General features: G+C 48.5%; 1 protein-coding gene across 3 annotated transcripts in view; it reads left to right on the top strand.

Annotated features, from left to right (window-relative positions):
* Window positions 1-25,039, top strand: part of dner (delta/notch-like EGF repeat containing) — a 384,518-nt gene that overhangs the window by 159,869 nt on the left and 199,610 nt on the right. For all 3 annotated transcript variants that reach the window (XM_072473932.1, XM_072473930.1, XM_072473929.1), the window contains exon 2: window positions 19,683-19,985. In XM_072473932.1, the coding sequence (XP_072330033.1) occupies window positions 19,683-19,985 (303 nt within the window). The remainder of the gene's footprint in view (window positions 1-19,682; window positions 19,986-25,039) is intronic.

Genomic DNA, 25,039 nt, shown 5'->3' with positions numbered 1-25,039 from the left:
CATGCTCCATAGCCGCCCACTCACGGGAATCCGCTTCGGATGTATGAAGTGCTCACTTAACCACGATTGCCAATTCTCTATTAGCTATAGCCTTCGGCCTCGTGGCCAGAGGCCTCGGCAGTCTGTGGCGGGCATGAGTAATCGTGGGGTTGCCCCCGGAATGGGGAAACAATTCTGGGGTTGGCATAGTGGTGCCATAAGTGGTTGCCCCCCCCCCCCCCCCCCCCACCCAGCAACTCCACCCCCAACCTCCTATGGCGGCCCACCCCTGTGGAGAGTGTCCTGGAATTGCCCCTCGCCATCGGGAAACCTGCAGCGGGGAGCACCGTTTGGCGGGCCTGTAAGATTCAGCCACCGTGAACAGCCAGAAAATTCCATCCAATGTTTGCGTTACGGTTAAATCTCGGCATTGCATTTCCCCTGTGCCTTTTAATGCTTTCATTAATGTTTCCATTTCAAGGCCTGAAGCTCTCAGGTTTTTAGGTCACGCCATGTCCCGGGTTTTCAATTATGCCAGCATTCTGCACACGTAAGCTTTTACAACAATCAGTGATGGCTGCCGTGGTCACTATTATTCAGATTAGCTTTATATTCCGTTAATTCAATTTAGCTTCGACAAGCTGCTGTGGTGGGATTTGAACCCATCTCTCCAAAGCATTCGTCTGGCCTCTAGATCATTAGTCTAGTGACATTACCGCTCCTGGCACCATGTCCCCTAAAGTATTGAGGAGGTACTTGCCAAATGTGTGACATCCTGCCATGGATCGGTGACGTGTCCAATGCATCAATCCTGTCCAAAGATGTGATGCACTCGCTATCACCAGGTGTCACAAGAGTGATTTTCTCTACTTCCTTCCCTGAGGATGAGCATTGTAGTTTCTGTTTCGGGGGTGTGGATCTGGAAGGATCATTTATGGTGTTATGTAAATAATGAGTAATACTAACTGTCTTTGGACCATCTAGGAGCTAAAGAGGATAAATAAATAAACTCTTTCATTTGCATGATTTATCTAATTCCAATGGTTAGGAATTTAAGTGACATTAAACATTTCTTTAACATTGGCTTGTGTGCTGGAAACTAGACCAGAATAACAAATTGAAGGTGCCCTTAGCTTAGTTGCCTGTAAACCCTATGGCGACAGCACAGCATTGATCACAATGTAATTAAAATTGAGCGACTCCAGAGAGGTGGCCAATAAGAAAATGGAATATCACATCAGTGGGGTAGTGCACAGTCAGTGGGGTAGTGCACAGTCAGTGGCTTTAAGGTACATTTGGAGATTTCCTCTTGTCCATTATATGAAGTTATAAACTGTTCTTTATAAGTACCATTTCATTTTGCCATACAAAATAAGACAGAAGAAATCTTAACCCTTTATTGAAATTTGACCTCCAGCTTTCCTGGGCACAATGGGTGGGACTCAGTCTCGCACGGTTAAGTGAGTTTAAAAAGCCACTTAGCCGTGCTGACGGTGGATCGAATGGCCACCCGGCATCTATTGGCTCTGCCGGCGGGAAACTCCCTGCAAAACCCGCCACAAATTAACTTAGAATTTGGGGAGAATCGCGGTCAGTTAATTTGTGGTTAACTTGTGGCGGGTTTTTCAGGGAGTCCCCCCCCCCCCCTCCCACCCCCCCACCGGCGCTAACAGCGAGTTCTCCACCGCTATTCAATCACACTTAGTCACTTTTTCGGGCCCTGGGGAGTTTCTCACCGGTTTAGCCCACACCTAGCCTTGGGAGCTGAACTCCTGGATCAGGCCGCCATTTTGAAAGGATGTCCCGATCTCTGTGAGCTTGTGGGTCCCCCCCCCCCTCCCCCCCCCCCCCCGCCCCCCCCACCCATGGGCAATGTCATCGCCCAGGCACATGGGCACGGCTCCCCCAAATGAGGACACCCGGCTATGGGGTCTCTGGGGGCTCGTCGTCTTAAGGCCTCCCCAAGCCCCCTTACAGCACCTCCTACTTTCCAGGACGCCACCCATAGCCTCCCCAACATCCTCAAGGCCCCTACTTACCTGCCCTGCACACCCCCACCTTCAACCCCCCTCCAACGTCCTTTCATGGGCTTGGCCGCCCTCAGCTCTGAGTCTTGGCAATGCCACCCTGACAAGTGTGGCACAGCCCTGGATGGCGGGTAGTCTGCAGTTGTGTCCGGGCACCATATTGAAAAGGGGCGGGGGGGAGGGGGGGGCGGGGGTGGGGGGCAGGGTGTCTTTGTCTGCTTTCCATTTCACAGGTTGCAAATTTATTTATTTATTTTATTTATTCATGCGACATGGGCGTCGCAGGCTGTACCAGCATTTATTGCCCATCCCACTGTTGCTTCACAGAGTCAGGGACCCGGGTTCGATTCCCGGCTTGAGTCACTGTCTGTGCGGAGTCCGCTCGTTCTCCCCGTGTCTGCGTGGGATTCCTCCGGGTGCTCCGGTTTCCTCGCATAGTCCAAGACGTGCGGGTTAAGTGGATTGATCACGCTAAATCGCCTAAAAGTTAGCTGCGGTTGCTGGGTTGCGGGGATAGGGTGGAGGTGTGGGCCAGTGTAGACCCGATGGGGCGAATGGCCTCTTTCTGCACTGTAAATTCTATGATAACTGTCCTTGAGGGTCAGTTAAGAGTCACCCTCATTGCTGTGGGCCTGTATCACATGTAGGCTAGACCAGGCAAGGACAGCACATTTCCTTCCCTAAAGGACATTAGTGAACCATTTGGGTTTTTACGACAATCGACAACGGTTTCATGGACACCATTAGAATTTTAATTCCAGATTCTTATTGAATTCCAGTTTCACCATCGGCAGTGGCGGGATTTGAACCTGGGACCCAGAGCGTTACTCTGGGTCTTTGGTTAAGCAGTCCAGTGACAATACCACTACGCCACCACCTGCCCTAACCGAGGTTCACGTCAGCTTCTGGTGGGTTTTCCAGCCCGGTATGGCGGGCACAGCTGTAAATCCACACTGGTGTGAAACCGATTTCTGGGCATCCCCCCATAATTCTTTCCCCTCCCCCCCCCCCCCCCCTCCCTCGCCCCACCCCACGCCCACCATTGTACCCACTGCCAGGGGCTTTGGAAAATTCCACCCAGGTCTTTTTATTATCTGTGCTCTCCTTCCATTAACCCAGTATAATTCTTTGATATTAAATTGTCCTACTTTTATGACATTTTCAAGATCTTTATCAGCTATTTTTGTAAAGTCCTTCAAAGAAGGAGAATACACTAAGGACTCCCAGCATTACTTGCCGTTCCATCACATTGCTGGGCTTAATTTAGAGTCTGAACATAATTGTGTGGATGCGTTACTTCATTTTTAAGATGTTACCATGCAGAAGAGGTCACAGCGATCGAAATATTACAACTGGTGCATTGGCAATTAGCTTGAAAAGATCACTGCTTAACGCCTTTGCCTTATTTAGAAGAATTTATTCTGCTCGATTTACCACCCTTCCTTAACCTATGGAAGTGAATAACCCGGTGTAAATTATGGAAGTGAATAACCCGGTGTAAATTAGTAAAAGGTTGGCCTCCCATATGAAATGCATTGATTTTTGGTAATTTGCCTAATTTAGCGTTGTAAATGGTGTATTTTTGGCTTATTGAATATTACATGCAGGGGAATGATTTTCAAATGACAGCATTCCAATACAGAATGTTATTTTCAAAATTGGAATTTTCAACACCTCTCTTAATCCCTGTGTGGAGTTGTGGTTGAGATGTGGGGAGTTGTTCATGAAATGTTTGTAGATTTAAAACAAAAAGTTTGACTCTCAATGTAAAAATGGTATCACGTGAACTAATATCCCACTTTTCTCCTGGTCCGTGTTCTCTGCAGGCCTGTGAGATTTGGGCAGGACAGTAGCACAGTGGTTAGCACAGTTGCTTCACAGCGGCAGGGGCCCAGGTTTGATTCCCAGCTTGGGTCACTGTCTGTGCGGAGACTGCACGTTCTCCCCGTGTGTGCGTGGGTTTCCTCCGGGTGCTCCGGTTTCCTCCCACAGTCCAAAGATGTGCAGGTTAGGTGGATTGGCCGTGATAAATTGCCCTTGTTGTCCAAAAAGGTTAGCTGGGTTTACTGGGTTACTGGGATAGGGTGGAGAAGTGGGCTTGGGTGGGGTGCTCTTTCCTAAGGGCCGGTGCAGACTCGATGGGCCAAATGGCCTCCTTCGGCACTGTAAATTCCGTGATTGCGGACAGTCGCAGGAAATGTGTGCAATGTGTTGTTCAAAAATAGCCTTGCAGCTGTGAGCTGCGGAATGTTGCTAAAATAGGAGCAATAAACACAATTTGGGAGATTGAAAAATACTGGAAGTTTATGCAAAATAAAGAAAAAGGCAGCAATGGTTAATGCAGGGCTGAGTTCAATAGTAAAATAATTTATTAAATACAAGCAGATCAACCCTGCTTAAGGTGGAAACATTGCTGAAGCTGGAAGGAAACCTGATAAAGCAGATTTAAAATTGTGTAAGAAAAATAATGGGCTGTATGGTAGTCAAGGAGGAGTCTGGAAAGAAGAGTCAAAAATAGGTTTTTAATTTCCAACCCTTGGTTTAGGAAAAGTATATTCAAGCAACAGTCGAAGTCCCAGCCGGACTATTCTGGAACCCCAGCTCTTACCCGGGCTGGGTTTTATCCTGTAGAATTAACGAAGCTGCTGAAGGGCCTCCGCCCCACAGCGGGGGAGCTCGTACTCCACAAAGCTCATGGGAAGATTAATTGAGTCATCCCCGTGAGTCTCGTGGGGGTTTATAACAGACTGGATTCTGCAGTCATCGGTGGCGGGATTCCCACTTCCCACTGCTTGTCAATGGAATTTCCCATTGAAGCTACCCCCACACTGCCGGAAACCTGCGAGTGCGGGTCCACCGCCGGCGGGACCCGGGAATCGCAATGGCTGGAGAATTACAGCCAGAGAATTCCTGCCAATGTTTTTGGAGCATGCTTTGTGGGAGTGGGTAAGTTAAAAATGTTCTGTGTACCTGTGATAATTTAATAACTATAGATAGCCCCTTCCAGTATTTGTGGAAGTTTTAAGGGTCATTCAATGTTCCCATTTGGGAGCAGCAGCCAGATGCAGTACAGGTCCGAGACAGACCATGAATCACCAGTTTACATTCCTTGTGAGGAACAATTCCCTCCTGGGAGTACAGGATAACCCCTTTGGAAAAATGTAAGAATGTTGAGTAACGCAATAAAGTTCAACAGACTTGGCCCTTTTTGAATAATGCAGTGCCACCCACACACCTTCCCACTACATCGATATTTGGGTAGAATGGACATCATTTTGTCTATTTTATTGACATAAAACAAGTGCAACATGGGCCAATTTTAAGGACCATCAATCTGTGCCCAGTGAACCCCAGAAACCGTTCTAACGCAATGTTGAGTTGGCCAATTTTTCAGGTATTCCCAATGGATTTACAAAGTCAGCTTCTGACATATCCTTTACATATGTAAATGATTGGCTGAATGCCCGTTTTAGACCCCTTCACTGAAATTTGATATTAGAGTGGAGTTGGAACGAGGATTAAGACCTGGTGAGCACCACTAAAATCATTGGAGTCAAGAGCAGCAGGAGCCCCCCCACTAACTCAACATTGTCCATATTGAGGCCCCAAACATCAGTCGACTCTCCACATTCTCCCCTTCCAGTTCTTATCATCACGTCACTGCCGGTGAGGCAAGTGGACTGAAAGTTATTTTTCCAAATGGTCATGCTGCCTGTCGAGATGTGATAGGCACCAGAAACTTTCCCAATCGTGGCCGACTTTGGGCTCCCTGGTTTCAGAGCACATTGGTTATGGTGTTGCCTTCATTCCAGAATCCAGGTGCCCTGCCAAATTTACATCATATTATTTCTTAATAGAAACCCATTCAATTGTCTCTTAAATTCATTTCTACAATTTGCTTCAATGGTCCTGACTGATGACTTATTCTTTTTTTTCTTCTTTTTTTTTTTCTTCGCGTCCAGTCCCGAGTGGAATACCTGTCCTACCCATCCCTTTCTTAGCCTGACCTGGTCCGCCACCTTCAGGTGTGTCTCTTGGAGCATGGCCACGTCCGCCTTCAGTCCCTTTAAGTGCGCAAACACTCGAGCCCTCTTCACCGGCCCATTCAGGCCCCTCACATTCCACGTTATCAGCCGGATTGGAGGGGCTCTCACCCCCCCCCCCCCACGCCCCGCCGACTAGCCATCTCCTTTTCTGGGCCAGTCCCGTGTCACTGATGACTTATTCAAGAGAGAATCTAACCATCTCCCCTTGACACTCGATGGCATTACCTTCGCTGAATCCCCCACTATGAACATCCTGGGGGCTTACCATTGACCAAAAGCTGAACTGGGCTAGCCATATCAATACCATGCCTACGAGTGTAGGTCATAGGCTGGAAGTAAACTCACATCCTGACTCGCCAAAACCTGTCCACAATCTACAAGTCACAAATCAGGAGTGCGGTGGAATACTCTCCACTTACCTCGATGAGTGTAGCTCCAACAACACTCAAGAAGCTCGGCATCATCCAGGAAAAAACAGCCGACTTAATTGGTACCCCTTCCACAAACATTAATTCCCTCCACCACAGTAGCGGCCGTGTGTACCATCTGCAAGATACACCTCAGGAACTCACCAAGGCTCCGTAGGCAGCACCTTCCAAACCCACCACTGCTACCATCTAGAGGGAAAAGAACAGATACCTGGGAACCTCACCACCTAGAAGTTCCCCTCCAAGCCACTCGCCATCCTGACTTGGAAATATATCGCCGTTCCTTCACTGTCACTGGGTCAAAATCCTGGAACTCTCTCCCTAGCAGCACTATGGGTGGACCTACCCCTCAGGGATTATGGTGGTTCAAAAAGACAGCTCATTATCACCTTCTCAAGGGCAACCAAGGGTGGGCAATAAATGTGACACCCACATCCCGTAAATGAATTGAAAAAAATAAGTGTTTTTTTTTCAGTTCAATTAAATCCTTTCAATTGCAAGATTTTAAAAATATTACCCTCTTCATTCACTATTCAGTTATCTGCACATCAACCATTCCAGGTGGAAAAGGTGCCCCAGACCACTTTAATAGGAAGAATAGAAGTGGTATGTTTCTGAGTTGACTCAGTTCACAAGCGCACAATGGTTCCCCAGTCAAACTAGCAGACATTAGTAACATGAACATGTAGAAGAATTCCAGGGAGAAAGCTAGTTCTAACCACTAAATGGCTTAACAGAAAAGCCATCTAGTTTCAGGGTGCTTTATTCTTTCATGTGATGTGGGTATCGTATGGCCATCAGATATTTACTGCCAGTCCCTAATTGCCGTTGAACTGAATAATTGCAGAGATATGATCTGCAGCTGTTTCTGTAAACATCAACATTAATGGTTTCTCTAATGTCATATCATTGCAATTCTTGATTGTCTTTACTGTCCTCATTTTCTAATCGTAAATTAGTTATGGATGAGGAAGCCCATTTGGCGCATCCACACAGAAGGGTCCCTTCACCCCCATTACCACATCTAATTGCTGGTAAATAGCTTCCAAGCTTTTTTTTCTATCTTTCTGAGTTTTACTGTACCTGGAAGTCTGTTCCAGCCATTTATCACAATGTGGCCTGGATTTGCACCAGGCCAAGAGGACTAAATAACCCTTTAAAAATGCCGGGCGTGTCCCGATTCCAGGATTCCAGACATCCATTACTCTTGTTGAAACAGCTGTGCCCCAGAGGAAATATTGCTTGATTGATAGTTCAGGCTGCCTGATGTCTGCTGTCAATTTCACAATGCCTATTTAGACAAGGTTAGGTGATTTTAGGGCTTTGTGATTTTTGTCAGTGAGACTTTAAAGGGTATGGAAAATTTCCACTTTATTGCCTTCTAAGTGAACTTCATGGGTTCTATAGGATTCTATGATTCCAGGAGATGGAAGGAAAAAGCAGGTTATGAATCTGGGGCGTGAATTGGTTTAATCTTACAGAGCGTGCACAGGCTAATGCCTGAGTTTTGGTTCAGCATGGAGGAAGCAGGGAGATTGGCAACAAGACGGAAGGAAGCAGAAAGCCATGTGCCTGGTTATAGGGTGATAATTGAGCCAGGGGTGTAGTGATTGATAACATTATGAATGCAAGGTTAACATTAACAAGACATCACATTCTCTCCAAAGATGTGCAGGGTAGGTGGATTGGCCACGTTAAATTGCCCCTTAATTAGAAAATATATATACTTGGGTACTCTAAATTTATATTAAAAATAACATTAACAAGTCATGGGTGGCACGGTGCGCAGTGGTTAACACTGCTGCCGCACGGTGCCGAGGACCCAAGTTCGATCCCAGTTCACTGTCCGTCTAGAGTTTGCACATTCCCCTTGTCAGCATGGATCACCCCAACAACCCAAAAGATGTGTAGGATAGGTGGATTGGAAAAGCAAAAAAAAAAGTGTTCAACATTAACAAGACATTGTTAGTGTGAACCAATCAGATTTGCAAGATATGATGATCAACTGAAAACAAATCCCTTTTATTATTATATTGATTATATTACATTATTTATGTAAAAACCCAATCAACGAGCAAATATAAATTACATAAACACTCAATAGATTAGTCAAAAGAAATCTTTATACAAATATCTGACAAATTTTCAGTACAACATTATGAATTACAGATATTTGTATAAAGATTTCTTTTTACTAATCTATTGAGTGTTTATGTAATTTATATTTGCTCGTTGATTGGGTTTTTACATAAATAATGTAATATAATCAATATAATAATAAAAGGGATTTGTTTTCAGTTGATCATCATATCTTGCAAATCTGATTGGTTCACACTAACAATGTCTTGTTAATGTTGAACACTTTTTTTTTTGCGTTTTTCTGGTTGTTGATCAGTGGCTGGTGGTGTGCGTCAGGGATCAGTTTTGCGACCGCAAACACCCCTGGCGCAATTGTTTACAATTTATATAGATGATTTGGAGTTGGGGACCAATTGTAATGTGCTAAAGTCCACAGATGACACTTATCTAAGTGGTTGAGTAAAGTGTGCAGAGGACACTGAAAGTCTGCAGAGGGATATAGATAGTTTAAGTGAGTCGGCAAGAGTCTGGCAGATGGAGTACAATGTTGGTAAATGTGACCCTAACCCATTTTGGTAGGGATAACAGCAAAGTGGACTATTATTTAAATGGCTAAACAAATGCACTATGTTGTTGTGCAGAGGAACTTGGGTGCCCTTGTGCATGAATCGCAAAAAGTTGGTTTTGCAGGTGCAGCAGGTAATTAGGAAGGTAAATGGAATGTTATCTCTCATTGCTAGAGGAATGGAGTTTAAAAACAGGGAGGTTATGTTGCAGCTGTGTAGGGTGCTGGTGAGGCCACACCTGGGGTACTGTGTACAGTTTTGGTCTTACTTGAGAAGGGATGTACTGGCACTAGAGGGTGTGCAGAGGAGATTCAGTAGGTTGATTCATATGCTCAGGACAGAAGGAGCGCGCTCTACTGCCCATGCTGCACCCGAGAAGCAGTGCGCCGTGGCTCAACCTGGTGCAACGTGGCCAGTAAATGACAGGAGACTCCGCTACCAGGAGCGACCCGGCTTGTCACGCGATCTAACGCAATCTCGCGAGACGTCGCGATGTGAAGTCCGCCCATTGTGGGCGTGATCACGTTTTGGCAAATCTACATATTAGAACGAGACAGCTAGTCTCACTTTAATGTGCAGTTCCCTGAGGTAACCAAGGCATTGGGATCTATCCCCTTCACCTCGGAGACGTAAAGCAAGCGCCATTCAGTATTGGTCTCCACATACTGGCCTGCACCTGGGAGACACACCCAGGTGTATGCACTCTGGGCAGGGTGGTACCCTGGCGCTGCTTGCTGATGCTACCAAGGCACCCTGGCACTGCCAACCCGGAACCTGAGCAGTGTCACTGGTTGCCAGCCTGGTACTGCCCAGGTAGCTTTTTTTGCATGGTGATGATCGTGTGGGGGGGTGCCCTGCATGAGGGAGTGAGGGGGGCTTACAGTGAATTAGGGCTTGGGGGGGGGGGGGTCACGTTGGGAGCTCGAGAGATCAGGACGCCATTTTTAAACTCCTTGCATTGAGGAGTTTTGGCAAGAGGGGCTCCTCAGTGCAGGATATGGGAATGACTGACCTTGGCCGTGCGTTTCCCGCTGAGGCCCCGCATCTAACTGGAGTCACTTTAGGTAGTGTTGTGTTCTCATCACTGCGAGCTAACACAGACAGCTAAACACGCTCGCTATGGGACAGAATTCCCATTTGGTTAAATCGCACCCAAGAACATAAGAACATAATAAGAACATAAGAACTAGGAGCAGGGGTAGGCCATCTGGACCCTCAAGCCTGCTCCACCATTCAATAAGATCATGGCTGATCCTGTTGTGGACTCAGTTCCACTTACCCGCCCACTCACCAAAAGTTAATTCCTTTACAATTCAAAAATCGAGCTATCTTTACCTTAAAAACATCCAATGAGGTAGCCTCAACTGTTTCACTGGGCAGCGAATTCCATAGATTTACAACCCTTTGGGTGAAGAAGTTCCTCCTCAACTCAGTCCAAAATCTGCTCCTCCTTATTTTGAGGCTGCGCCCCCTAGTTCTAGTTTCACCGCCAGTAGAAACAACCTCCCTGCTTCTATCTTAACTATTCCCTTCATAATTTTATATGTTTCTGTAAGATCCCCCCTATTCTTCTAAATTCCAATGAGCACAGTACCAGTCTGCTCAGTCTTCCCTCATAAAACAATCCTCTCAACTCCAGAATCAACCTACTGAATCTCCTCTGCACACCCTCCAGTGCCAGTACATCCCTTCTCAAGTAAGACCAAAACTGTACACAGTACTCCAGGTGTGGCCTCACCAGCACCCTACACAGCTGCAACATAACCTCCCTGTTTTTAAACTCCATTCCTCTAGCAATGAGAGATAAAATTCCATTTACCTTCCTAATTACCTGCTGCACCTGCAAAACCAACTTTTTGCGATTCATGCACAAGGGCACCCAAGTTCCTCTGCACAACAACATAGTGCATTTGTTTAGCCATTTAAATAATAGTCCATTTTGCTGTTATCCCTACCAAAATGGGTTAGGGTCACATTTACCAATATTGTACTCCATCTGCCGACTCACTTAAACTATCTATATCCCTCTGCAGACTTTCAGTGTCCTCTGCACACTTTACTCAACCACTTAAATAAGTGTCATCTGTGAACTTTAGCACATTACACTTGGTCCCCAACTCCAAATCATCTATATAAATTGTAAACAATTGCGGTCGCAAAACTGATCCCTGACGCACACCACCAGCCACTGATCAACAACCAGAAAAACACCCATTGATCCCCACTCTTTGCTTTCTAATAATAATAATCTTTATTAGTGTCACAAGCAGGCTTATGAAATTACTGTGAAAATCCCCTGGTCGCCACACTCCGGCGGCACCTGTTTGGGTACATTGAGGGGGAATTCAGAATGTCCAATTCACCTAACAAGCACGGCTTTCGGGACTTGTGGGGGGAAACAGGGGGCGGGATTCTCCACCCCCACGACGAAGTGGCCGCGCCGTCGTGAACGCCGTCGAGGTGAACGACGGCGCGGAACGGCCCATGTCGCGACCGATTCAGGCCCTGACAATGGGCCAGTATCGGGGCCGCGTCATCCTCCCGCGCGAGGCCTTGTCGCCCGCGTAAAAGCGGCGCCGATTAGATGACGCGGCCGGCGCCGCATAACGGACGTCATCCGCGCATGCGCTGGTCGGCCGGCGCCAACCCGCGCATGCGTGGTTGCCATCCTGTCCAAATCCGCCCCGCAAGAAGATGGGGGACGGACCTTGCGGGGCGGCAGAAGGAAGGAGGTCCTCCTTCAGAGAGGACGGCCCAACGATCGGTGGGCACCGATCGCGGGCAACCCCACATTTAAGGTACCCCCCAGTGCAGGATCCCCCCTCGCCCCCCCACAGGCCGCCCCCCCCAGTGTTCACGCACCGCCCACGACTGTAGTGACCAGGTGTGGACGGCGCCGGGGCGAACCCGCCGTTTTGGCCTGGCCGCTCGGCCCATCCGGGCCTCAGAATCGCGGGGGTGCTGGAGAATCGCCATTTTGGGTATCTCAGTCGATTCTCCGGCCTGCGGCCCGCGAAACTCAACCGGGCCGTTCCCAATCGCGGGAGGGCGTCGGACCGGCGTCCCCGGAAATTTCGGCACCCCAGGCGATTCTCCCAACCGGCGTGGGAGTGGAGAATCGCGCCCCGGAGCTCCCGGAGGAAACCCACACAGACACGGAGAGAACATGCAAACTCCGCACTGACAGTGACCCAAGCTGGGAATCAAACCCGGTTCCCTGGCGCTGTGAAGCAACAATGCTAACCACTGTGCTACCGTGCCACCCACATTAGTTAACTAATCTTCTATCCATGCACAGACCTGCAAGCATTCTGCTGATACAATCAGCCAAGATAGAGAATAATGAGGTTCCTATACACAAGTATGTTCTGGCAGAGATAGCTCAATTCTGGCCTGGGCTGAATGAACCATGAAGTAGTGAAAGGGGATGTGCCTGAGGTGGGAGATATTTATGAATATAACATTTTTATGAATGGATTCTTTGGAATAGACCTCAAATTCTAATAGTGGTAGAGACACGATTCAAAAACGTCATTGTTCTGAAAGGTTAAATGTAATATTCATTCTAAAATAGCACGGCATATATTTAATTCCTGTAAAAGGTTTGATTCCTTGTCAGAATTATAATGCTCAGAGACTGAAAATGCATTTCAGAGGATTGTGGCAGGCATTATCCAGTGGCGTAAATGCTTTAAAAAGCGGGTTCAGCAACATCTGAAACTACAAAACATAAACTTATGATTTATTATATCCAGATTTCAACTGCGTTTTTCAATTTAAAAAAAAAACTGTTCTCTTGGTCAGGCTTCCTTTCAAAAGTGCAGCGCTAACTCGGTGATCTACTTGGAGGTGGTGAAGCTCTACACTCCCACGTGATGGTTGCCACAGCAATATCAGCTGCACGGCACAGACAGAGGCAGAATCACACAGAATGACCTTGCTTTGTTCAAGGGACTTGTCCTAATGAGGCTCTGCTCACCAATACTTTGCAAACGCTGGCAAGTTTCACCACCAATATTAATTTGCTCCAATTGAATCTGTAATCAAACCCGAAAAGATCGTGCGAGGCAGGGAGAAAGGATAGAAGAGAAATAAGGAGGGCACACAGTGCTGGAGAGCGAGTGTGTAAGACTCCAACAGAGGTTCAATGAGAGAAACTAAAATGGAGAATAAGAGCACAGAATAGTTACTGGAAGACAGAGAAAGCAAGGGAATGACAAAGAACAAGAGCAAAACAAAACACGAAGTGCTATTTAGCCTGGACCTGATAGCTGAGTAAAATTGTTTATTATTTTGCCGTGGAGTGTCATATGTTTGATATTTGAGGTTAAATGATAGCTCACAGTTCATCAATCTTACCCAAAAGTGAGTAGCATTCAATAACAGAACTCGGTCTACAGTAATTGATAAATAAGGTGCAGGCTTGTATGTCCCTCAAGGCAGCGACAAGCATTATCATATTACCCATAAATAATAGAAGCAGAAAATAATATATTTTCGTCATGGTGCTGTGCATTCTCCAAGTGGAGATGGGCTTTCCATAACCTTGGACTTTAATGTTAAATGTGATTGGCTAGAGCATGTCCTGTGTGAGAACACATTTAACATGAGCTATTGATAGCATGTAATAGAGTTGAGAGTATTCCCACTAATTTGAAAAGTGTAATACTTAGCCTGCATCGTAACAAATGAAATAAAGTGGTCTATGCTTGTAGTTCAAACACCTGCATCATGCACCATTCTAACACAACAGTCTGGACAGGCAAACTATTCACAGACTTCTGGCCTGTTATCTAGGGTGAGATTCTCCGACCCCCCGACGGGTCGGAGAATCGCCGGGGGCTGACGTGAATCCCGCCCCCGCCAGTTGCCGAAGTCTCCGGCACCGGATATTCGGCGGGGGCGGGAATCGCATCGCGCCGGTTGGCGGGCCCCCCCCCCCGCGTGATTCTCCGGCCCGGATGGGCTGAAGTCCCGCCGCTAAAATGCCTGTCCCGCCGGCGTAAATTAAACCACCTACCTTACCGGCGGGACAAGGCGGCGCGGGCGGGCTCCGGGGTCCTGGGGGGGGCGCGGGGTGATCTGGCCCCGGGGGGTGCCCCCACGGTGGCCTGGCCTGCGATCGGGGCCCACCGATCCGCGGGCGGGCCTGTGCCGTGGGGGCACTCTTTCCCTTCCGCCTCCGTCACAGTCTCCACCATGGCGGAGGCAGAAGAGACTCTCTCCACTGCGCATGCGCGGGAATGCCGTCAGCGGCCGCTGACGCTCCCGCGCATGCGCCGCCTGGAGATGTCATTTCCGCGCCAGCTGGCGGGGCACCAAAGGCCTTTTCCACCAGCTGGCGGGGCGGAGATTCGTCCGGCGCCGACCTAGCCCCTTAAGGTTGGTGCTTGGCCCCCAAAGATGCGGAGCATTCCGCACCTTTGGGGCGGCGCGATGCCCGTCTGATTTGCGCCGTTTTGGGCGCCAGTCGGCGGACATCGCGCCGTTTCCGGAGAATTTCGCCCATGATGTTGGAGAAGGTACTGGAGAGCAGCCCTAGATAATTTATACCTGTACGGCTATATACCTGTACCTAGAACATAGAACATAGAACATAGAAAAATACAGCACAGAACAGGCCCTTCGGCCCACGATGTTGTGCCAAACCTTTGTCATAGATTAATCATAGATTATCATTGAATTTACAGTGCAGAAGGAGGCCATTCGACCCATTGAGTCTGCACCGGCTCTTGGAAAGAGCACCCTACCCAAAGTCAACACCTCCACCCAACACTAAGGGCAATTTTGGACACTAAGGGCAATTTATCATGGGCAATCCACCTAACCTGCACATCTTTGGACTGTGGGAAGAAACCGGAGCACCCGGAGGAATCCCACGCAGACACGGGGAGAATGTGCAGACTCCGCACAGACAGTGACCCCAGCCTATGCCTTGCCTATGCCTGACCACCTTGCTAAAATGCAGCACAATGGGTGGAATTTTGTGTTCTTGTTCGTAACAGGCACGAGCGCAAAATATCACGTGGGGCCCAAAACATGTTTTAAGTCAGCGGGATTTCCTGTTGCGATGTTGCCCCCACACCCCACCAGTGATGTAACAATTCCCATTTGAATAAATTAGCATCTGACTATCAGGCCCCTACGCATGTTTCCCCCCCATTATCCATTCGCGACGACGTGAATTACGACAGGTTTCCCACAGCGTGCACCTAGTGAGCCGTGTCCACCAGAGGAACCCAGGCGAATGCATCGCTCAAGGGGGGGAGGGTCATGCCCAGACAGTGCCCCTTGCCAAGGAGAGGTATTGTTTTAGGGGGGGTGGGTGTTTCATGGGGGGGGTGTCTGGGGGGAAGGTGTTCCGGGGGGTGCTTGTTCCGTTTTTACTTTTTTCTATCGGGGCTGCTTTTAAAAATGGCATCCCGATCTTTTTTTAAAAAGAAGTTGCTGGTGGGGCGGGCTGAATCGGAGAGAATAGCCATTGGGGCCAATGGCTTCAACACCGTTTTTCCCTCCCATTGGCATATCATTAACAGGCCCGACCCGTCATTCTTCGGGCCTCCCGCGATGCTCCCCCTCCTCCAGGAGGAATTACTGATGGAGAGGTTCACTTGTGGTATTGAAAATCGGGAACCGGGAGGCGTGTTGCTGAGGGAGAGAGAGGGGGTACGCAAAGTGTCCAACATCGCTATAGTGTGTTGAAAATTGTGCCGCTGGCTGGGGGGCATCTGCCAGGGCCGGGGGGGGGGGGTGTAGCGGAGGGGTGGCCAGGAGGCGAGCCATGGGGTTGGGGTGCCCAGTTCTGGGCCACCATTGTCGCAACCTGCAAGGTGGCCATGCGACTACGCATGCCGCTGAGTGCCCACTGTGAACCTAGCGTGGCGGGTCATATGGGTGCTTCTCCTGGCTAACCCCCCTAGGTACCTCTGGCCCCAGCCAACCCATCAATGGGATGGTCATGCTCCAGCGCAACCAGTGCCATCTCCTTGGCTGGGATGAAGGCTGCGGGGAGTGGAATGCTCAGTGCAGCTCCTGCTTGTCAGGCTCTCCAGTGCCGATTCCGACCCCATCGTATCACACGCTGGCATTGGAATTGCTCTAGTTCCACCTGGCACTGGTGCTCGCCCATTAACCTGTCCTGAATCACTCCAGGACTTACGCCGCTTTTGGGGCTGGAGAACACTTGCGATTCAGTCACGGCATCAGCACTTAGTCTCTCAAATAGAGAATTCCACCCATTAACTCTATACATTGACTTACTATAACATTGTTCATTATGTGCTCACTTAATATGCTTAAAAGCTTCAGACAATATTGAATGGAAAACCACCACAACCCATCCAGCTCACTGCTTCCAGAAACCATGTACAATTTATACTCACAGACATACATCCTGCCATGGACTTTCCCTCCTGTTTTATCTTCCGAAAGAAAGCTCTTCTTAATTTCGCCCTGATTCCCAAGGCAGTTCGGCAACATGCCACTATACCCATCATGTTCTGTCACCCTCGGGATTGAGAGCATGCCTGATTTTGTTTTCTCCAGGATTTTGGACATCAGGATGTGTCGAGCAATTGTCAAGCAACGGCAATATCCTACACTTTTCATCATGCCCAATGACTTACAATGAGCAAAAGCTTGGTTATCCATGCTCTCCTTAATCATAATAATGAACTGAAAATATTGTTACCCCCTTGAAACATCTTGGACACAAGCCTCTTTGACATGATTGCGATGGCAAAAAACTTAGGCAATCACAATAAACACCAGAGTGTCTCAATTATATGGGTACAACAACAGCACTATCAGTGCGAGGGCAGAGGTTGGGAGGTTTGGGTGGGGTCAGGTGTTTTGCACTGGACCGGGTCAGGGGTTGAACTAGATTTGTTGGATTGGGGGAACTAGATTTGTGCACCACTGTAAACAAAGCAGCAAAACTGATAACTAGTCTACTTTGCCACCGAGAACTATGCTGCCTAACCAAATTGTCCCACTATTTCGACAATAAGTCCGAATTCCATTTAATGAGTATCAAATGGAATATTTTCAAAAACGTCCAGTTTTTGCACAATTCTGGTTTTCAGAGAACTGGGTCGAGATTTTCCGGCCATTCACGCCGATGGGATCTTCCAGACCCGCCGATAGCGCAACCCCGTCCGCGTGTTTCCCGTTGGCGAGGGGTGCATTCAACAGGAAACCCCGTTGACAAATGCGGGACCGAAAGATCCGGCTGCTGGCCAATGGTGGGTCACCTTTCATGGCGGGTTGTGTGGGAATTCCCGCCCATGGACTTTGAACCTACAGTAACTCAAAACTGCTGCAAATTTGATGAACGAGTTGTTATCTCAATTTACACATATCCCTGCAAATGTCAATTCCATTCCTAACTGGATATTTATTCATCTTTTGATGGTGAAAAACTATTTACAGTTGAATCACCCACGCTTACTAGTAATCAGATTAACATTACACCCATTTATCTATCATCACAATTATGGATCAAATCCCCAAATTATGTACTGAACTTTTAAATGAGACATGGTTTTTAAAAAATGGGCATGTAAGCCAATGATGTTTGAGAATGTATATTCAGTGACTGTCTGAATTACTCCCATGTGGATTATACTGAGATCTGAGGGACAATGGAATGTTACACCCTTTTTCCAGACAGGGACATAACAAAGGCACGAAGCGATTCAGACTGAACTGTCATCTCCTGTGGAGTTAATGGAAGCTGATTATCATCTCAAGAGGAATCGCATCCTATAAGCAATGTCCCAGATCTGTTTTGTGGGTTCTCCCCTTCCAGGAATATACAGGAGACTGAGTTAAAAGGCCAGCTGCAAAGCTGGTCAGCATGGATTGGTGCTGATGTGTCAGAGTGTGTGACACAGAAACAAGGAAGGACAGCAGAGTCACCCCTGCTGCTCTTTCAGGTAAAAAGCCTTACCACCTCTCTGATTGCTGGAAGAAGGCCAAGCAACAAAGTACAGGTGGAAAGGAAGCAGGACAACTCCTCTCAGCTAAACTGCAGAACCCTGGAATCTCAAAAACAATTATTCAACTGCTGATGTCGGGGCTACTGGACTCACAAATCTAAAACATTGCAACATTTCACCATGTATTCCGCACAGACAAGTCAAAGATGGATTAGCATATTTTAAAAACTTTTATTTTTGGACCCTCTTCTCATTTCTAATCTGTGTGTATGCATGTGCATGTGTTTTATTATTTTCTCATGTTTTGGCAGCTAATAAACTCACACTTTCTTTGGCTCAAGAAAGCTTAGTTAAATTGGCTCCTTTAAAAACACATATGCATTGGGAATGGGAAAAGGTATCCCCAAGGCAAGGGATCCCTTTGACCAATTGAGAGGATTGAATGAAGAAAGGGAACCACTACACCCCTCCTCACCTGGGGTATAATAATTTGGGGGTATCCCACCCTGAATTTACAAAATTAGTGTTTCAAGATAGCTCCAATAGCACAGAGGGGCAGAGTATAACAAATTGGGGAAATGTCATCCGGGGACCAGCCATAACAAATTGGGGGCTCGCCGGGATAATTCCCATAGAGGGATAAGGGTAACAAATTTGGGGACCTTTCCTGGGGACTGGTCGTAACAGTATATCAATTATTGTATGGCTGATTTAGTGCATAGCTGGTTTTGGATTAAATTACATTAATTAGCAGTACAATTCATCATATTACTATTTTATCTCACAATGTTTTTGACATTGTGCACCTCTATCTGCTGAACAGAAAGTTAGATCAACACTGGATAGAGTCTCAATCCTTTCCTCAACACCTCCACTTATTCCCTTTCCGCTATTGAATGGTGTGGTGGAACGGTGTTTTGACAACCCAAGGCACTGCGCCGCGGAGGGATATGACTAAGATTCCCTTTCAGGTGACTGCACTACAAATTGCATTGACAATGGAAGGTAAGAAGGCAGCACGGTAGCACAAGTGGCTCGCACTGTGGCTTCACAGCGCCAGGATCCCAGGTTTGATTCTCCGCTGGGTCACTGTCTGTGCGGAGTCTGCACGTTCTCCCCGTGTCTGCGTGGGTTTCCTCCGGGTGCTCCGGTTTCCTCCCACAATCCAAAGGTTAGGTGGATTGGCCATGATAAATTGCCCTTAGTGACCAAAAAAAGGTTAGGAGGGGTTATTGGGTTACGGGGATAGGGTAGAGGTCAAGGCTTAAGTGGGTCGGTGCAGACTCGATGGGCCGAATGGCCTCCTGCTGCACTGTATGTTCTATATAAGAAGCAAAGATTAGGCTTTTCTCAAGTCAAAACAGGAAACTAAAGACAAAATTTTTCTCAAATCTGCTGCCTTGTGGTTCTGGGTGAACAGCTCCTAAAAAGTGTTGATGATGCCTGGGAACATGTCACTTGTCCACATTTTTAACAGGTAACACTGTATACTTCACAAGAAGTTCCTTGAGAAGTGAGGGGAAGTTATACATATGAGTGCGATCCAAGTGGTTGGAAAACGATCTGACTCCATCAGACTAAATACGTATGAATAAAATTCTGATCTCTTTGCTTCCAGGATCGGACAGATGAATGTGCAAGCAATCCCTGTCACCATGGCAACTGCAGCAGTGACACTGATGGCTACGTTTGTGTCTGTGAAGAAGGCTATCGGGGTGACAATTGTGATCAACCTCTGCAAAGCACTCTGGCCCCTAGCTGGACAGAATCCATGCTGCCATGGCAACCGGAGCCAGCTGCAACATCTATGCTGCCTAACGCAACCTCATCCTCGTCCACATGGCAAACAACTGTCACATTGTCCCCATGGCAACCAGAACCCGGACATGAAGTTGCAAACCTAACTTGGGATCTCAAAGAGGTAGGAAATGCATTTGTTACATTCAATATACCTTCAACAGTTTTGTCAGTATTATTCCTAAAGGCAAATTGTGGCCTGGTTGCTAAGTGGAGTAATGTTTCTTTGTTGGAGTTAGGGCCAATGCATCTGTTGGGTTCCTGTCCAAGGTATTGTATGTACCTCATGCTGCAGAAGGGTAATGGTTTTCCAGAAACTTCCAAGACAAGATTGCAGTGAACTTACAGATAACGTTTACATTATTTAAAAAATGAACATAATGGCCCAAAACCTGTGGGGCAGTGTAACTTGGGGGATACGCCAGAGATGCCCCTCACTCCCCAGAATTCCTCAGTTCAGGATTGTACATCAACTACCTGGGTATTTCCAGCTTCTGTTGGGTAATTGCCCTGCAATGAGATCCATCCTGAAATACAATATACATCACAAGCTCTGGATGGATTCGACTGTCTTACAATAATAATTACCCAGAAAAAGTTGGAAGAATTAAAATCACTTCTAATATCTCGTGAACTGTAGTTCATCACTCCCCACGGACTCTCCTCCCTTCCCCAAGCTCCCATGGGTCTCCCTAACCATCCTCCCCACTGCCCCCCGCTGACCACCTGACCCACCCTCTGATCACCCGAATCCAACCGCCAACTGACCACCCAACCTCTCCCTATTGACCACCTGACCTCCCCCATCCCGTGACTAATCCCCCCACAAAATTATTTTCAAAGCTTGCAATTGGAGCTAAATGGAGGCTAGGAAGGCTGTGTGGAAGAATCAAGTGCCTTTCCAGCACCGCGTGTGGGCTAAAATAAGCAGGATTGATGACTGCTCCAGCTAACCCACATCCCTCCAGATGATCAGAGCTACCCCAACAATACCAGCAGATGTCCCCCGCCGTGATCATCAAACTCCTGCTGACATCCTACACTGTGCACAACCTGTGTGCAGCCCCTGTCCAAATTCACCCCAACCATCCAAGACAAGCTGTAGCCACCCCACTTCCCCCACTCTGTGCAATCCCTATTCGAGCAGCAAGAAACCTCCCAAAATCTGGGACTGCAGCCTCTTCTACAATGTTCCCTGCAGGCAGGTCGGGGGGGGGGGGGGGGGGCAGTGATCCTCGAATGGACTTTGGGGGGTAACTCCTTTAAGCAGTTACCCACTTGACCCACCGCAGGGAACACTACGTCAGGCTACTGTTTGGTGAGATCTGTTGTGATTCCTGCCCATGTGATTCCTGGCCCTGAGGACTGGAGAATCATGGAGGGCCGGAGAAAAGGGTGTCGGGCACGCTACGTGGATGCAAATCAGTCATTGAGTCTTAATGACCCATTTGCATTAATTTCCAACCTTCCCCTGGTGCGCGGGCGTGAACCCCCGTGTCCAACATCGCCATAGTTTGCTGACAGCTGTGCCGCTGGCCGGCGTGTTTCTGCCAGGACTGGGGGGAGTAGCAGGGGGTGGCCAGGAGTGGACTGTGGGGTCAGGGTGGACGGGCACGGAACACCATTGCCGTAGCCGGCAAGGCAGCCATGCAGCTGTGGCCACCCCTGACAGCCCACTTTGAACTTCGTGCTATGGGTCGTATCGGTGTCCCCCCAGGTGCCCTCTGGCCCCAGCCGACCCATTAGCTGTATGCGCGCGCTCCAGCACAACCAGTGCCATCTTGTTGGCTGGGATGAGTGTGTGTGGGGATTGTAATGTGTATGTGCGGCTGCAGCTTGTCAGCCTCCCGGGTTTCAATCATGGACCCTGCGAATCCCACACCGTTTTTCATTGGAATCGATTGTGCTCAATGTGGCACCAGTGCTAGCCCTTCCACAGTAACGCAATTGGTCCAGGTGCGGCGCCAGTTTTTCTGTCGTGAAAGTCCACGAATTCTGCGTTGGCGTCATCACTTGGTCTCAGAAACAGAGAATCCTGTCCCCCTATGATTTACAACGAACATTGTAGTGCTCCTAAAATAGAAACAGAAATTATTTTAATACACGTTGAAGGCTGAAAGTTATCACTTTTTCGGGAAGCCAAGGCAGTAATGATGCCTTTATCTGCCCCACTAAGCTAGTAATAATTGTAAATATCCATTGATGGAGAGACACACAGTGATAATATTCATGAACAATAACTTTCGGTATAGAAAATACAAAGACCAGGATTGATTACGGTTATATTCTGTATGTCGTGCAAAGAGAAAAGGTATGGAGGTCCCACACACCTGGATTTCTAACATACACGGTGCAAGATGGAGAACTGAAGCCTCCGCAAACACTCTGCAGACACCACGACAGACGGTTTCCTCCCACAAGTCCCAAAAGACATGCTGTTAGGTGAAGTGGACGTTCTGAATTCTCCCTCTGTGTACCCGAACAGGCGCCGGAGTGTGGCGACTAGGGGATTATCACAGTAACTTCATTGCAGTGTTAATGTAAGTCTACTCGTGACACTAATAAAGATTTACTTGATGGGCCAAATGGCCTCCTTCTGGACTGTAGGGATTCTATGATTTCATGATATTTATTGAGACAAATGTTGGGCGAAATTCTCCCCCAACGGCGGGATGTCCGCTGACTGGCGCCAAAGCCGGCGCCAATCAGACGGGCATCGCGCCGGCCCAAAGGTGCGGAAGGCTCCGCATCTTTGGCGGCCTAGCCCCAACATTGAGGGGCTAGGCCGACGCCGGAGGGATTTCCGCCCCGCCAGCTGGCGGAAATGGCGTTTGTTTCCCCGCCAGCTGGCACGGAAATGCGGCGCATGCGCGAGAGCGTCAGCGGCCGCTGTCAGTTTCCCGCGCATGCGCAGTGGGGAGAGTCTCTTCCGCCTCCGCCATGGTGGAGGCCGTAGCGGAGGCGGAAGGGAAAGAGTGCCCCCACGGCACAGGCCCGCCCGCGGATCGGTGGGCCCCGATCGCGGGCCAAGCCACCGTGGGGGCACCCCCTGGGGTCAGATCGCCCCACGCCCCCCCCAGGACCCCGGAGCCCGCCCACGCCGCCTGGTCCCGCCGGTAAATACCAGGTTTGATTTACGTCGGCGGGACAGGCAATTCCTGGGCGGGACTTCGGCCCATCCGGGCCGGAGAATTCGGCGGGGGGGTCCCGCCAACCGGCGCGGCCGGATTCCCGCCCCCGCCCAATCTCCGGGAGCGGAGACTTCGGCGGGGGCGGGGGCGGGATTCACGGCGGCCAACGGCCATTCTCCGACCTGGCGGGGGGTCGGAGAATGACGCCCGTTATATCCAAAATTTAGTAATTGAATTTAAATTCCACCAGCTGCTGTGATGGGATTTGAACCCTGATCCGCAGAACATTGGGCTAGCCCTTTGGAGTACTAGCCCAGTGACATCACCACTATGCCTGGAGATTGGACATGCTTCAACCACAGTGTACCAGTGGCATGAACGTATATGGATTCCAGAGACAGGAGCGCTGGTCTTGTGAACTGTTCTCCATTGAATCCATACAGTGCAGAAGGAAGCCATTCAGCCCATCGGTTTTGCACTGGGTCCCTGGCGCTGCGGGGCAGCAGTGCTAACCGCTGTGACACCGTGATCTGTTCTGGGTGGAGTTGAGATTATCCCATCACATAGGTGACTTATCCAGGCACATTGCTGCCACTCCTGGCAGGCAGTCTGAGTGCTTTCCTCTAGGAAGAATGCCCAGAAGTGCCAAACAGGGCTCTTTCCATTATGCCACCTCATGCAGCAGTAGTCCTATTTCAACGATGTTTGGGTCTCCACTCCATTGCGACTTCACAGACAGCAAAAAAAAGTAACAAAATCTAGTTTGTCCTAGCCTGACTGTAACTGCCCTAGATACCCTGCCCTCAATTGGTGAGCTGCTCCGAACTGGCAAATTAAAATCCCACTCTGAAGAAGTAATCAGGTCAGACCCTGAACGATTCATTGGGGCCAGATGTATATTATTCAGAGGTGGACAAAACCTGCCTTTATACTTTCTCAACAAATGATTGTTTCTGTCTTAAGTTAATCGCACACCACCGTGTACATTTGAGTTTCTAGACATTTTCCTCTCCTGTACACATTTGCCAACATGGGAGAAGACAAACTACCTAGAGTACGGTTAACGTTTGTATCGCATTAGGACATTAAAAATCAGTTTTACGCTCATGGAGTAGGGTTGATTGGAGTTCCTCTGTGCTCGGGAGCATTTTGTAATGTAAAGGAGCTGACTTCGAGGGAGCTGACTACTCCAGGGTATTCCGTGGAGCAGTTTTCAGCTTGTCAGCCAAGCTTAAACCCGCCACCCGTCATTGATACCACCTGTTTTTAATTTCCGGTTTCTAAAACGGACGGTCGATCTAGAAAGTCAGAATGGTCAAGATGAGGGCAGCATGGTGGCACAGTGGTTAGCACTGCTGCCTCACGGCGCCGAGGTCCCAGGTTCGATCCCGGCTCTGGGTCACTGCTGTGTAGAGTTTGCACATTCTCCCCGTGTTTGAGTGGGTTTCACCCCCACAACCCAAAGATGTGCAGGGTAGGTGGATTGGCCGCCTCAAATTGGAAAAAATTAATTGGTACTCTAAATTTATTTTAATAAAAATAGAAAGTCAGGATGTAGCACAGGTTGAAAATCTACCCAACTAGATCTCCTGTTAACATGAAATATGTGGAGGCGAACTCCTTTCCATTTTGTAATGTGAATTGCCGCTCTGGATTGTGATAGTGCCAACAAGATAGGTAAATGGGGGATTGGTGCACAGAGGTTTAATCAGAACTTCCTCTGAATGACTTTACATATTGTAAAAGGGAGACCTATTACACAGCTGGAGAAACCATCCTCTGATTGAACAAGCAGCTCTGCGGTATTTTCCAACATTTTCAAATGTGCCTGTCTTTCCACAGACCCCGGGGAGGGACCCACAGGCCCCCTGGGATCTGCGGATCCCTGTTTGAGATCCCCTGACCTGTAGAGTTAAAATTGGGTCCTTAAAGGCTGGACTTTCATGACCCTATGGAGAGGAGTTGGAGGCAGGGCGGGCGGAGAGAGCTGCATTGGGAGGTTCCTTAAATCATTCATACCAATGGGCAGGGGATCAGAGTAGCTGCC

Source organism: Scyliorhinus torazame, chromosome 14 (genome assembly GCF_047496885.1).
Source record: "Scyliorhinus torazame isolate Kashiwa2021f chromosome 14, sScyTor2.1, whole genome shotgun sequence".
Classification (NCBI taxonomy): domain Eukaryota; kingdom Metazoa; phylum Chordata; class Chondrichthyes; order Carcharhiniformes; family Scyliorhinidae; genus Scyliorhinus; species Scyliorhinus torazame.
This window is presented reverse-complemented; position numbering and strand designations above follow the sequence as displayed.